The sequence below is a fragment of the Xenopus laevis genome, chromosome 5S, assembly GCF_017654675.1.
Source record: "Xenopus laevis strain J_2021 chromosome 5S, Xenopus_laevis_v10.1, whole genome shotgun sequence".
In the NCBI taxonomy this organism is placed as follows: Eukaryota; Metazoa; Chordata; class Amphibia; order Anura; family Pipidae; genus Xenopus; species Xenopus laevis.
In genome coordinates this window covers 822,352-837,805 of record NC_054380.1, presented here as the reverse complement: position 1 = coordinate 837,805, position 15,454 = coordinate 822,352, and the positions used below count along the sequence as shown (strand labels likewise).

At 38.9% G+C, this 15,454-nt stretch overlaps 1 protein-coding gene across 1 annotated transcript in view; it reads left to right on the top strand.

The window, feature by feature from the left end:
• Positions 1-15,454, top strand: part of pus10.S (pseudouridine synthase 10 S homeolog) — a 53,976-nt gene that overhangs the window by 16,619 nt on the left and 21,903 nt on the right. The window contains 3 exon segments of the mRNA NM_001091946.1: positions 5,835-5,869; positions 14,359-14,470; positions 14,942-15,003. Coding sequence (NP_001085415.1) covers positions 5,835-5,869; positions 14,359-14,470; positions 14,942-15,003 — 209 coding nt within the window.

Genomic DNA, 15,454 nt, shown 5'->3' with positions numbered 1-15,454 from the left:
AATCATTTGCACTATAGTATGTGTTCTCCGTGTACACTTGGGAATTCCCAACACCTGCCTTAACTAAGCTTTGAACAGCCCCTCCTTACCACTAGGCAAACAAAGTCTGATACTGCCTGGCGTTATTTATTATGGTTTACACATTTTATTTATCTAATCACTTACATCTGGTCTGCATGAAAGGGGAAATACACAGGTACTTAACTTAGTCTACTAGCAGGGAGGTTCAGCAGCCTATACAAGTATGGAATCGTTATCCAGAAAGCTCAGCATTATGGGATGGCCGTCTTCCCTAGACTCCATTTTAATCTAGTAATTCATATTTTTTTTAACAATGATTTTTTTTCTGTAATAATCAAACCGTTACTTGTGCTTGATACCAACAAAGATATACTTAAAGGACAAGGAAAGGCAAAAAAATAAAATCCCATTTTTACATTCTTTAATGAAAAATAACCCTTTCTCCAATATACTTTAATTAAAAAATGTGTACCGGTTTTATAAGAAACCTGACTGTATGCAGTGAAATTCTCCCTTCATTTACTGCTGTGGATAGGAATTGTCAGACGGTCCCTAACTGCTCTGCAGGGAAACAATCCCTCGCCTTACTTCCCAGCCATGCAGAATTCAAGCAGCTTTGTTTATGACGATCCCTAAGCAGCCCAGACCACACTGAGCATGTGCAGGGTCAGGCAAAGATGTATAACAAAGTTACAAGATGACAGCCCCCGGTGGCCAACTTTGAAAGCATAAATCATTTGTTTGATTAGGCTTGTGGTGCAGTAAGTTCATGCTTATGTTTAGTATACAAAATACAGCATTTCTAGCCTTATTCTATTTTATACTTTCCTTGTCCTTTAATCCTTACTGTTGGGAACACAATTCTAGGTTTAAATGATTTTTAGTAGACTTAAGACATGGAGATCCAAATTACCGTAAAATCCAAATTACGGAAATACTCTTTATTCGGAATTCCTCAGGTTTCAAGCATTCTGAATAATGGGTCCCGTAACAGTAATAATTCAGACCTTCAAAGCTGTCCACAGGAGCTTTCCATCTTGATCCCTTAGACCTTATTTTGAGTGTCTGTAACCGTGTGCTCTGGGCAGTTGTTGAGAAGCTTCACTTAAGGGTCATCAGAAATCATCAAGCAAAAAATCAAGCTCATCTGTCATAGAAGTTGATGCTATTGGGAGGGAGAATGCTCTGGTTTCTAAACTGCCATGTAATGTCAATCTGAATCATACATCTTAAAGTCATCATCCAAGTATATGAAGCAGTGGTGTAACTAGATGCTACTGGGCCCCACAACAAATGCATTTTAGGGCACCCAATATATCCAGAGGTTGTCCTGGTGGGCTGTTGTGAAATGTCTTTATATTCGGGCCTCATGGGGCAGCCGCAGGGTCTGCTTCATCTGTAGTTACAACCCTGATACTAAGTGCCAGTGTAGTTCTACACCAGAGGACCGTAGCTGTTCATATGTCTTGCTCTTTGCTTTACCATTCAATGAATTTGTGTCCAAGTGCATATTTTACATCAGGCAAAGTAAACCCCCGCTTCACTATGTCACAAATATTGTCCACCAGTTTGTTGCGATTAGGGTTTTTTGTTTGTGTCGCTTATGTGGTTTATTTTTCATAATGAAGTGAAGTTTGTAGAGTAAATATCTATTGTGTTCCGTAAGGGCTTGTTCACCTTGAAACACTTTTTCCAGTTCAGTTGGTTTCTGATGGTTCACCAGACTTTTTCCAATTATTTTCTATTTCTGACTATTGATTGCTGAATAAATTCACCAGACACAAATTTGCGGCAAATTTCTGCATTTCGCCACAAAAAAAATGAATTTGCAAAACGGTGGCGCCAAATCTCTGGCGAAAAATCACGTAAAAACAAAAATAGTCTTGCATCAAAATTATTCGGCCGCCCATTGACTTTAATGCATTTGGACCAAATAGTCGCACGTATAAAAATTGACGCTCGCGTCATAATTATTTTGACACCCATTGACTTCAATGCATTTTGTGTTTCCGAAATGTAGCAACTAATTGTATCGACTAATGTATCAATTTTAACCGTTCAGATGCTCCTGGATCACTGAGCTGCCAGACTCAAACACTAGAGACACGAACATTAAACTTTAATCTTCAATTTTTTTATAAAAAAATAAATAAAAGAAGGAAGTAATTGCAAAATGTTTTTGTGGTGAACAATCTGCAAACAACTGAACTGAAGTGTTTGTAAAGTGAACATGCCCTTTATGTTAGGAGTGAGGTGTAGCCCTGTCATTAAGTGTTGGTGGGACTTGCAGGTGACAAACTGTCAGTTTCTTTTAATATTACATTTCTGCCCCTTAAAGGAGAAGGAAAGCTACCGAAGCAGTTTATTGTCAATAGATTAGCCACAATAGTGCAAGCTATAACACTATATTTATTCTGCAGAATGCTTTACCATACCTGAGTAACAGCTCTAGAAACTCTCTCTGTTTGTTTAGGATAGCAGCTGCCATATTAGCTTGGTGTGACATCACTTCCTGCCTGAGTCTCTCCCTGCTCACTCATAGCTCTGGGCTCAGATTACAGCAGGGAGGGAGAGAGGAGCAAACTGAGCATGCTCAAGCCCTAGCCCTGGAGGTTTAAGCTGAAAACAGTTAGTCTGATACTGCTGTTGCTCATGATAATCCCTTGACTGGTGAGAGATATTGCTATGCTTGTATGTTCCCATCTACAGACAGATTTGCTAGAAACCCGGTTACAAAGTGAGTGTGATAGAGGACCTTAGGTTTATTGTAGGATATTGACCTTTCCTTGTAAAAGTCCAACCCCACCATTGGCTGTAAATAGAAATTAGTGGAAAGGGCCATACAGCATATAACAGCATGTAAACCACAATACACATGATGCAAAAGCAGTTTAATTACACTCCTTCATTATCTTCACTCTCAAATAAATCTGAAATTGAGAAAGATTCTGTCATGATTTTTATGGTGTCGTTTTTATTTCTAAATGACACTGTTTACACTGCAAATAATTGACTGTACAATATAAAATGTCATTCCTGAACCAGGAAAGTGTATTTAGTTGTAATATTGGTGTGTAGGTGCATCTCAGCTCATTTTGCCTGGTCATGTGATTTCAGAAAGAGCCTGCACTTTAGGATGGAACTGCTTTCTGGCAGCCTGTTGTTTCTCCTACTCAATGTAACTGAATGTGTCTCAGTGGGACCTGGATTTTACTATTGAGTGTTGTTCTTAGATCTACCAGGCAGCTGTTATCTTGTGTTAGGGAGCTGCTATCTGGTTACCTATCCATTGTTCTGTTGGGCTGCTGGGGGAAGGGGGGATATCAGTCCAACTTGCTTTGACTGAAGTTTATCAGAGCACAAGTCACATGACTGGGGCAGCTGAGAAACTAACAATATGTCATGATTTCATAATTAAATATAAAAAAATCAGTTTGCTTTTTTGAGAAATGGATCTCAGTGCAGAATTCTGCTGGAGCAGCTCTATTAACTGATTCCCGTGACAGTATCCCTTTAACATTCATTCTGTAACATCCACAGTACAACAGTAGCCTTCTCATGGTCAACAGAGGAAGCTTCATAAAACCCCATCATGTCAAATATATCAGCTGTTCAGCTTGTTTATTTCTTTATGTTGGAGAAGTTTATTTCAATGATCACATCATTTTTTTTTGACATTCCATGAAAGTTGGTGCATGTGGCCTCTGATTTAATGAATATGTTTTCTGTACTTGTTTTCTTACGTGTCCAATATTTAATTCTTTCTTCCTTCAAGAAATGTAAATTAGTCTTTCTGAATCGGTATTTTTGGTTCAGATCATGGAAGTGAAAATAGTGACCAAGACTGGAAATAACAGGCTGTAGCTAAACTTTAATTTTAAAAATTAGTTTTCCTGCAGTTCTTTTACATTTCCAGATTAATCACAGTCAATGTACTTTTTTTTTTTTTTCGTTGAATTTACATTTTTCCTGCAATTAAATAAAATATGAACATTTTAAGGTTGATTTTAGGGGAGAGTTGGTAATTGTACTTTATAAAATGCTTTATAACAAACCCAAAAATACTAAAGGTGGCCGTACACAAGCCAAGAAAAGCTGCCGACAGACAAAGTCAGCAGTTTATTGCCCAGTGTATGGAGTACTCCAATGGGCTTCTGCAATTGATATCTGGCCCAAAATCATCCAGATGATGATTGGACAGGCATAAAATTCCCATCACTTCGAGGACTGCATGAGTTCTTTGATACCATCCCCTGCATTCCTAGCCTTGTGACCAGCCCAATATCACCCATTCAAGGTAGTCATGTTGGTGCAAGATCCACTTATTTGACAACCTGTACAAAGAAGCGGATCTGCCCATGTATGGCCACCTTAAAGGAGAAGGAAAGGCTAAAAGTAAGTAAGCTTTATCAGAAAGGTCTATATAAATACACCAGTAAACCCTCAAAGTAATGCTGCTCTGAGTCCTCTGACAAACATCACATTTCTTTCCTTCTATTGTGTACTCATGGGCTTCTGTATCAGACTAACTGTTTTCAGCTTAAACCTCCAGGGCTAGGGCTTGAGCATGCTCAGTTTGCTCCTCTCTCCTCCCTGCTGTAATCTGAGCCCAGAGCTATGAGTGAGCAGGGAGAGACAAATACAAGATTCCTCTGCACTCAACCCATTATCAATATATTTAAGACAGAGACATTTTGTGCTACTGCTACTGAAAAATGCCTTACCCTTTAAACAAAACAGGGTTGTTTGTCCATATATTGCAATATATTTAAGCTGAACAACTTCGTCAAAGTCATCCCATATCTGGCCAGTCCTATGCTCAATTTTATCTGATTCATTAAGAATTCTATTGCTTCATTATACATTTTACACAGGGACTAAGTTTTACCTGCAACTTACTCGCTGCTTTCAAAGTAAAACTCCCAAACTTGGCTGCCCTTTTATTAGACACCAGTGGGATCACCTGACTATAGCTGGAGGGGGTGGGAGCTACAACATGGAGCTGGTCACTGCTCCTGTATAACTATAACAAACAAGGGAAAGTTGTGCTCACCACTAGTTTTTAAAATCATTTGTTTAAAGGGTAAGGCATTTTTTAGTAGCAGTAGCACAAAATGTCTCTGTCTTAAATATATTGATAATGGGTTGAGTGCAGAGGACTCTTGTATTTGTCTATATGTATTTTGTGGTCACAGCCTCATTGCACCCCGCCTAATGATTTTAAAAACTAGTGGTGAGCACAACTTTCCCTTGTTTGAGCAGGGAGAGACTCAGGCAGGAAGTGATGTCACACCAAGCTAATATGGCAGCTGCTATCCTAAACAAACAGAGAGAGTTTCTAGAGCTGTTACTCAGGTATGGTAAAGCATTTTGCAGAATAAATATAGTCTTATAGCTTACACTATTGTGGCAAATCTATTGGCAATAAAGTGCTTCGGTAGCTTTCCTTCTCCTTTAAGGGGCAGAAATGTAATATTAAAAGAAAGTTAAAAGCCAAGAGAAATGTGTAACACTGCGGACGCATTTGGTGTACGCATATAATTTCCGTCTTGTTTGCTTATAATTAGACATGTACCAAATCAAACATATTTGGATTTGACTGAATCCTCTGCCAAAATAACAAATGGGATCTGAACCAAAATTCAGATTTGAGGATAATCAAGACCTTTATTTAACAAAAAAAACCATCTCATCCAGTCGTCCAGAGCTTTTTAACAATCTACCATGCAAGTACAATGATAAATAACTGTATATAAAAAGGGAATGCATCTAATGTTTTATTTTTTTTTTTCCTTTTCTGGTTGTGCCTTTAGCATTCGGCGTGGCTTCAAGCAAAACAGGAAATGGGGTGAGTAACATTTCAGAAGTTCACACTGATTTCCGTTTTTATACAGGTGACTTTTGTTAGCTTATATAACAAAAGCTTGCTAATTGAAAATGTTTTTTTCTAAAACTGATTTTATCATTGTTACGACTGCGTTTGCCATTTCTTTTTGCCGCTGACTGAGGTTGGTGTCTCTGAGGCTTAACAAGACTATATATTGGCAATAAAAATGACTCTAGTGGCTTGAGAAAAGACCGTGAACAGGTCTGAAACGTTGCCGGGTGTTTGGGGTCAGAGCCTATGTCCCAATAAAGGCATTTTAAGACAACAAATCAATGATTGGTGCCGTCTATTACTGCAATAAAAATGACTCTCCCAAATAGTCACAGAATGGAATGATTTGAGATTTCACCATAAAATGACCTGGCAGATAAGATATTATAGTAATATATGATATTCTAGTATATATAATATTAGATTGAAGCACTGGAAAACATTTTTGTGGACAAATTTGCATTGATTATCCGCATTGGGTTGGGACAACCTGAGAGTAACTTCCTTATAGTTGATGCACTGGCTAATGAGCAGGACCCACTTTATTTATTTTGTATTTGTTTGGGATATACTCCCTTCTGTTGTACAACTCTGTGGAATATGTTGAATACATGATAATGATAATTAACACGTTTTGTGAAAGGGCACTTGAAGGTGTGGCAAATTCTACTGCATTCCTAATGAGCAACTAAAGGGTCCTTGTGGGAGTGAAAACATTGTGATTTATTGAGTTGACAGACCGAGTCGGCAGCTTATTGGTCCGTGTATGGGGGCCCCCGACGGGCTTCCCCGATCGAGATCTGTCCGAAAGTCAGCCAGATCTCAATCGGATGGGGTTAAAAATCCCGTCGGATCGCGGCCGCATCTGTTTGTTGATGCGGTCCCGCGATCCGACCGCCCGTTTGCGAACGCTAGGATCCGTTCGTTGGGCCCTAGGGCCCACGATCGGATCAGCCCGATATTGCCCACCTCAAGGTGGGCATATCGGAGGGAGATCCGCTCGTTTGGCGACATCGCCAAACGAGCGGATCTATCCATGTATGGCCACCTCTAGTCTTATGCGTGGAAGACAGAGATGTTCACAAATGGTTGTTCAGTTACTGGTGACAGTCAAAATTTGTATGACTCCCAATGATATTTAATTATTAAATAAAAATGGACTAATGAGATGATAACCTAGAAACAATAATATATCTTGTCATGGTAATTATGTAGTAATGTTTATTCTTCTTTTTAAGTTTAATCTTTAACCTGGCCAACATTTGGCCCAGGCAACCAATTCAACTTTTAAAAACCAATGACGCATTGATGTGTGCAGCCAACCATTTAATATATTGGTAAACCTGTACATACATATATGCAGCCTTTCCATGCACACAATCTTATAAGCAAGTTTGTACTGGAGGATATTCATGTACTCCACTTAATACAGGTTGTATTGATGTGAAGGTGCCAGGAGCAATCATTTCCCAGGTACAGAGGTTATGGAAACATGGCCCTAGCATATCTAACACTTTCACACACCCACCAGTTATTCCATACCATTATTTAGGTAAGGGTTGTATCATGTGTATGCAAGCATATCTAGCCTTTAACACACAGGGTCAAGGGGGTACATTTATCAAAGAGTGAAGTTCCGCCACTAGAGTGAAATTCCGCAGCTCTCCATTCATTTCTATGGGATTTTGAAAGGCGTATTTATCAATGGGTGAAAGTGAAATTTCACCCTTTGATAAATACGCCTTTAAAAATCCCATAGAAATGAATGGGAAGTGGCGGAACTTCACTATTAACTTCACTCTTTGATAAATATACCCCAAGGTGTCTGGTGCACAAGAGATGTAAAAACTGGTCCTGCGTCATTGAGGGAAGAGCTAAAAACAAAATTCCCTTGTCTTATCTCTTTATCAGCGTATGGCAAAGGGTCTGCTGAGCTGCTAACCAAATAATGCTTTTGCTCTATTAGCACATACACTAAGGTAAGTGTTCCTATGGTTGTGTGTTATACCATGTTCACTGCACAATCACACCATGATCAGTAGGATCGGAATAATTCATTATTACATTTATACTTTGTTGGGAGTGAAGCGACTGGCCACCTTTACAATGTGCCATTTCTAACGTCATCAAGGAGGTGATAGGGGCTGAGCGCGTCAGTTGGAAATCGCTCATGTCGTTATTTGCTGTGAAAACACGGGGCAGCAATTTCACTCTCTTTATCATCATCATCACCTCTCTGAATTGAAGAACAGTTTCACTTTAAAGGCTTATTACACACACATTTGCACACTTGTACACAGCAGTACTTCTGAGCAAGTACATTTACGCGGGGCACAGAATGATGTGCCAGAGCGTAGAACAAAACTGCTGCTGTTGCACCTTCCATGGCAAAGTTTTGCCCTAGCCAAATATCCTATATAATAAAGTTGAAGTGTCTCTGCGTCCAGTCCCTGTGTCCGTGGGATTGCGCTACTGCGCGTGTGCCCCAATGTTCTAGCGCCCGTTAATTTAACAGGCTTAATGTCTAGTGTGTTATAAAGCTGTATGATAGGGTCATATGTAATGTATCTGCATGGTCATGGTGCCCTCTGTTCATTTAATGCACTAAAAAAAACTGGAGGAGGAAAATACTGATCTAAAGTAAAATAATAGTGCAACGTGGCTTAGACACTTCAACCATTTTTCATAGGAATTTTGGCAACAGCGGACTTGTTTCTTTACAGTTTTTGAGAACCACGGCTACTCCCATAAATAAGCACCTATATGCAGTTTAATGGATCTCCCCGTGAAGAGTAATGCACATCAGGATGCTTTTGCTGAACGTATATAAAATTATGATTTTTTTTTCTGATAAACTAAAAATAACATTTTCCAGCAAAAAAAACCTGTATTCAATGAGCCAAAAGTAATTTCTCTCATCCATAGAGAAGGCTCATATGGGCTCATTTATGGTGGAAGTATTGGAGTGATGGGAGATGGAAAGACAACAAGTCTTTGTACTCCTGGAATAGGATTAGAAAAATTATACCCTTGGGGCAGGTACCTTGCTTTTGCCGTGGGTGAACCTGTGCTTTGTGTTCAAGTCTTTAGAATTTAGATAAAGGAATCGTTTATCATAAAAAAAAAAAAAACTTGTGTAAACAGCATTGTTCCCAAACCATTTGCACTTAATCATTATTTTATTTTGAACAATGGGTCTGTCATTTGCCTTAACGAGGCTATCATTTAGATGCCCATGTTGCTGCCAAATATAAAAGTGCAGTGAAAACAGGTGTTCCACATGCTTCATGCTACACATAGATCTTTCCTTTAAAACCAAAAAATAAAAGGTTGTTACTCAAGTATGTAACTGCACTGTAGGTAATGTTTCAGCTAGGTGCTCGTACATTTGACACATTCCTTAGTAAAAGAAGCCTGAGACATGTCAGAACTGTCCAGAAATCCCTTTGATAAAGGCTTCTCCGAAATATTGTGGTGGTTCTTGCCCCATTATATACATTTTCTGTCCTAATTGAGTGGTATGTATGTGCTCTAAGGGGGTAACTCACAAAAAATGTGATAAAAATGTTGGATTTCCCACCAAATTCACAAACCTCTATCTCTACTTTTGTGAATTACCGGTAGTCTTTTAAACAGACACTTTTCAGATTTTCTAAATTTCTGGGAGAGGGGGTTTATTTTATCTAGGAAAATTAGACATCATTTTTTTCAGGATAACCTGGGCTTTCTAAATCTGCCTACTTGTTTGTGTAATTCCACTTCTGTAACAAGATATAAGGGTCTAAATTAAAAAAAAATGCTATTTTGCATAATATAGGGATTTGTATCAGAATTATGTTTTATTATTTCAGGTCAAGTGTCTAATTGCTGCTAAAACTAAAAAATAGCCTGGGAGGCTTTACTTTTCCTTTAGATAATATATTCACTCAAATTGCTAATATTGCCTCATTCATTAAGCGAAAACTAGTAAAATAATGCAAGTGTGAGTTAAAAACTTTTTACATATCAAGTTGTATAAAATACACTTTTTGTTTAGTTAATGAGGCTTTTACACCTATAGGGTTAGACAAAAGCAGGTGTCTTGACTATAAAATGCTGATCCCTATTAATATGATAATAATTCCCCAATGGGGCACCTACAAGAGGTGTAATATGAAGACTGGGTGAACCAAAGCAGAGCAGAGTATTTTAGAATTGATCTGGCACGTAGGGAAGAATTTACTCCATTTTTAAAATGCTGGGAGGAAATGTAGTTTAAAATGTTGTTTTTGTGCCATTTTTATGTTGTTTGAAAGACAAATTGATCCGTAAACTGTCGTTCTTTCTCTAAAAAATTAAAAGTGGTGGTTGAGTCGGAATTTATGTGGAGAAAGTATTTTACACCAGGTTACCACCACTTTTACTCTAAAAATGGTCTCTCTCCACTTTTGTGAATTCCCCCCCCCTAAGTGCCCTCCATTGATCATTATTCTCTTTAGACTACTGTCCAGGCCCAACTCCTGCGGATGGGATCCCTGATTAACAAAAGTTTTCCATAAGGAATGAAGATGTTTATTTCTGTCACAAGGTTTTGAGCAAATACCATCCGCAGGTTATTGATGATCAAATCCACAACTCAAATACCCAGAGAAACACTCTTGGATTACAAAGAAAAGACAGAAAGCAACAGGGTACCTATAGTAGTTACCTACAACCCACAACTGGACATTATTAGAAAAATAGCCAGAGACCTGCAACCCATGCTCCATAGAGATACCCGACTAAAACAAATACTCCTCTCTTGTCTTATAGACAATCAAAATAATTGTCACAAGTCTCTTCCTAAAACAACTAAAGCAGCGACATTTCCTGCAACAGATGTGAAACCTGCAAATCCATCCTGTGCAAAGATCAAGTTGCAATTCCCAATACACAAAAAATCTACACCAGTCTGGACCAGTATTCATGTGCTTCATCCAATGTGGTATATATAGTGAATAAAGTACCCCCTCTTGTAAAATATAAGGATATTATAAGTTACCGAGGAGTTTCATGACCATATAAAAGTACGAGGCCGAAGGCCGAGTGTTTTTATACAGGTCATGGAACTCCGAGGTAACTTCTAATATCCTCATATTTTACAACTGGGGGTATTTTATTTATTATAATACACAAAATTTAGTGAGTCATGTGACAGAAATGACATCACTACTCACCGTTTATAAATGATGACATCACTACTCACCGTTTATAAGGATATCATTTACAGGATATTCAAGGCTTTTGTGTATTATATGATTATATGTACTAGGTGCTCTACAGGAGGCAGATACATTGGTGAAACAGGACAAAAATTGCTCACAAGTACATCACAGACATAAAATCAACATCAAATCATGTGAAACACCAGTGGGGCAACACTTCTGCAGTCAACATCACAGTCTTCAGGACATGCAGCTCTTAATTCTAAAAGGGAACTTTAAAACTGAACGGGAAAGGAAGATTTATCACTTTAAATGTCTGGAGTTATTTAACACATTAAGACAGGGCCTTTATTTAGGGTCAGATTTCATGGACTATTTACAACCCACCCTAATTCATTGTATTATCTCTACACTTGATCTCTATCTGTCTGTAACTTCCTAATTTATTGCCCATGAATACCTGTCACCAGGGCCGCCATTAGAAATCACGGGGCCCCGTACAACAAAATTTTTGGGGCCCCCTGGGCCCCGCCCACACTGACGACCAAGCTCCACCCCATATCCCGCCCACTCCACATCGCAGTTAAAAGACCACACAGACATCAGCGTTAAAAAAGTAACCCCCCCACACAAGTTGTAAAAAGCTATTGATGGTCAGGGCCCCCTTATAAAAAAAATTGGGGCCCCAAAAAAAAAAAAATTATTTTTTTTTTTTAAAAAAACTGTTTTTTTATAAGAAAAAAAAAAACTTGGGGCCCCAACAAAAAAAATGTAAAAAAAACTAAAAATTAAACAAACATTGGTGGCAGGGGCCCCCTTATAAGTTAAAAACAAATTGGGGCCCCAAAAAAAAATTTGAAAAAAAAAAATTTTTTTTTGAAAAAAAACATTGGCGGCAGGGGCCCCCTTATAAGTTAAAAATAAATTGGGGCCCCAAAAAAAAATTTGAAAAAAAATTTTATTTTGAAAATAAAAAAAAATGGTGGCAGAGGCCCCCTTACAAGTTAAAAACAAATTGGGGCCCCCAAAAAAAATTTGAAAAAAAAACTGGTGGCAGGGGCCCCCTTACAAGTTAAAAAAATTTGGGGCCACCAAAAAGAAAATTAATTTTTTTTTTTTAAAAAAGAAAACCCAAAAAAAAACAATGGTGGTAGCAAGGGGCCCCTTACGAGTTAAAAAAAAAATTGGGGCCCCAAAAACAAAAGTTTTAAAAAAAAGATTGGTGGCAGGGGCCTATAGAATATTAAAATAATACATTGGTGGCCAGGGGATTTAAAAAAAAAAAAAAACACAAACTGGTGTTCAGTAGAATTGAACTCATGGCTTCAGTACTTCAACTTCGCCTCCTTTCGTGACTTCGGGTCTTTTCACCGCTTCAGGACTTCAATTTCGGCTGTTTACGTGACTTCGGGTCTTTGCGCTGCTTCAGGACTTCGGCTGTTTTCGTGACTTCGGGTCTTTTCGGCGCTTCGTGACTTCGGCTTTTTCCGTGACTTCGGGTCTTTTCGGCGCATCGGCTTCGGCTTTTCGGCACTTCCGCATTCGGCACGCAAGAGGCAAGACGTACGGCTCGGGCGCTCGTAAGGGGGGCCCGGATCTTCAAAAAATGCAGCGCTGCCGGGCCCCCCTTCATGCCCGGGCCCGGTACGCTTGTCCCCCCTGTGCCCCCCTGATGGCGGCCCTGCCTGTCACTGATCTAACAGAATATATGATGTGCCTTTCTACCTTTCGTTTGTATTTTGCCTGACGAAGGGGTCTTGGTGCTCCGAAAGCTTGCAATCTATTTTTATTGTTAGCCAATATAGGTATCACTTCTACAATACTTTTTGTATTTGTTTGTTTTTTTATTTGTTATTTTTGCTACTGGCTAACACGGTACCACAGTTTTTGTTTTATAGTTACTCATTAACACAAGTCTGCGCTTGTCTGAGGGTTTCCTCTCTCTGAGGCGTTTCTCTGTCACAAACCACAAAGATAAAGTTAACACAAGCTTGTGTTTTCCATTACTGGTCTGCATTGGTGGATACATGTCAACAAGAACAGTGTCGGACCGGCCCACTGGGAAACCAGGAAAAGTCCTGGTGGGCCCAGGTGTCAGTGGCCCCTCGTGCTGCTAAACATTTGGCCTATTTCATGGCCATTCCCTATTTCTGTGAGAACAAAGAGGCTAAATAGATGAAAAAATAAGAGTATAGTATGTAAAGAACAGATACTAGGAGAATAGAGGTTGAGTGTGGAGAGGAAGAAAAATAGTACTAAGAGTGGTCCCCTGGTCTAAGATTAATTGATGGGCCCCTGGTCAAAGACTTTTGGGTGGGCCCCTGGTGTCCCAGTCCGACACTGAACAAGAAAGTTTCTCTAGAGAGAGTCCTATGATTACCTGCCACATTGTGTCATAGCAATTAAAGGAGAACTAAACCGTGAAAATGAATTTGCCTAGAAATGCCATATTTTATATATCTCAAACTTATTGAACCAGTGCAAGGGTTCAGCGTCTCTATAGTAGCAATGATCCAGATATACAGTATATGGTTGAGTATATGGTTGCTAGCAACCAGCCAATGGTTTGAATGTAACAGTAACCACACAGAGCAATCGTTTTTTGGCTGCAGTGTCTGTGAGCCTTCAGAAGTTAGAAGAGGAAAGCAAATAATTCACAAGCGATAAAATTGGAGACCAATTGAAAGTTGCTGAGTAATGGCCATTCTATAAAATTATAACTAAAACAACCCCTTTAATAATAGGCCAAGTGATCTATCATGTAGAACCTGGCAAGTTTTATTGTATTAAGTGGACATTTGATGAATTCACAGATACTTTCTGTTTGCTGCAATATGCAGCACTTTATTTGTATGTGGATAGGCGGCCATAGACACAGAGATCATTTTCAGATGATATTCGGTGCGTGTATGGTGGGAAAAGAGCCGACTGATATCGGCAGAAGACTTGAATATCCAGTCAGCTTGACGATCGGGCTGGATGGAAAATTTTGATCAGGTGCCTTTGGAGGAACCCAAACATGGGCCATTGTTAGTGCTGAATGGTCAGATACAGGTAGAATTGTATTGTTTCTATATGTTTATCTGACCATTCAGCTCTACACTGAAACCAACCATCTTTCTTGGAAACATCTTTAACAAGAAATATCGTAATTGTTACGTCTATGGCCACCTTAAGGCACATTTACACAATACCCTAATGTTTATACAGCATTTATATTTTTTATGATCACGGTAGGAAATAATTCTTTGTTTTTGTGTCCATGTTGTTCTTTAGAAAACATGGACATTCCCTGGATAAAACGGACATTGTACAGCTAAAGGAAGCCTACAAATGGATTATCCATCCTCTGCTATCGGATCAACTGGGGATTCAAGCAGATAGCAAGGTGCCACTGTTGTGTGCAAATACAATGTATAATTGTGTGTCTTTGTGATTGGGTCATTTCTAGCTTGTTGGTCAGCAAAGCCTTCTCAATCATTACCATTTATTTCAATGCATGGACTTCTAGGGATGCCTGTGGCTCTGGTGCACTAGTGGGTCCAGGGATTGAAAGGCGACAGTCATTGTTTTCTCAGAGACTTTCACCTCTTTTCCAGGTAATTTCCACTGAAATGAGAGCTAGAAATCTCCCAAGTCTAAAACTACCTAGAATTGATCCATGGCCTTTAAGTTAATTTGCATGCGGGTGTTGATGAGATTCTATCACATTCTCTCATCACGTTGTTATTATTATTATAGTCATGTACAACTCTCTCTGCCATCAGCTGGTAGCGTTTCATTGTGAGTAACAAATGGTTTCCCCTCTTCTTCTTCTGCCATTAGTCACATAATATTGTTGTTTTTGTTTTTCTTCTAGAGTTTGTTTGAAGTAGCCGTAGTCTTCACTCACCCTGAAACTGATGGAGATTGTCACTTCTTGTAAGTCATACTGTACATCTACTCTCAACTAATACCAACATTTTACATTTCCCTAAACCTGCCCTTGTTTCAAAACATATTGTCATGTACCCCAGGAATGACTGGCCAGTCAGAACAGAGAATAGGGTTTATGTTGATTATATTCATGACATACCCACAACTGTCTCATCCTAGTTGGCCACTGCTGGACACATGGAACAACAATGACTTCCCATTGAAATGTATCTTCACGCAGTAGGTGTGCAGTTTAGTAGAGATATGGGACCTTTCATCCAGAATGTGTGAGATCTGGAGTTTTACAGTTGGGATTTTTTTTAGTAATTTGGATCTCCATACCAATTGTCTAATAAAAATAAATTTTAACATTTAATAAACCCAATAGGCTGGTTCTGCTTCCAATAAGGATTAATTATATCTTAGTCGGGATCAAGTACAAGCTACTGCTTTATTA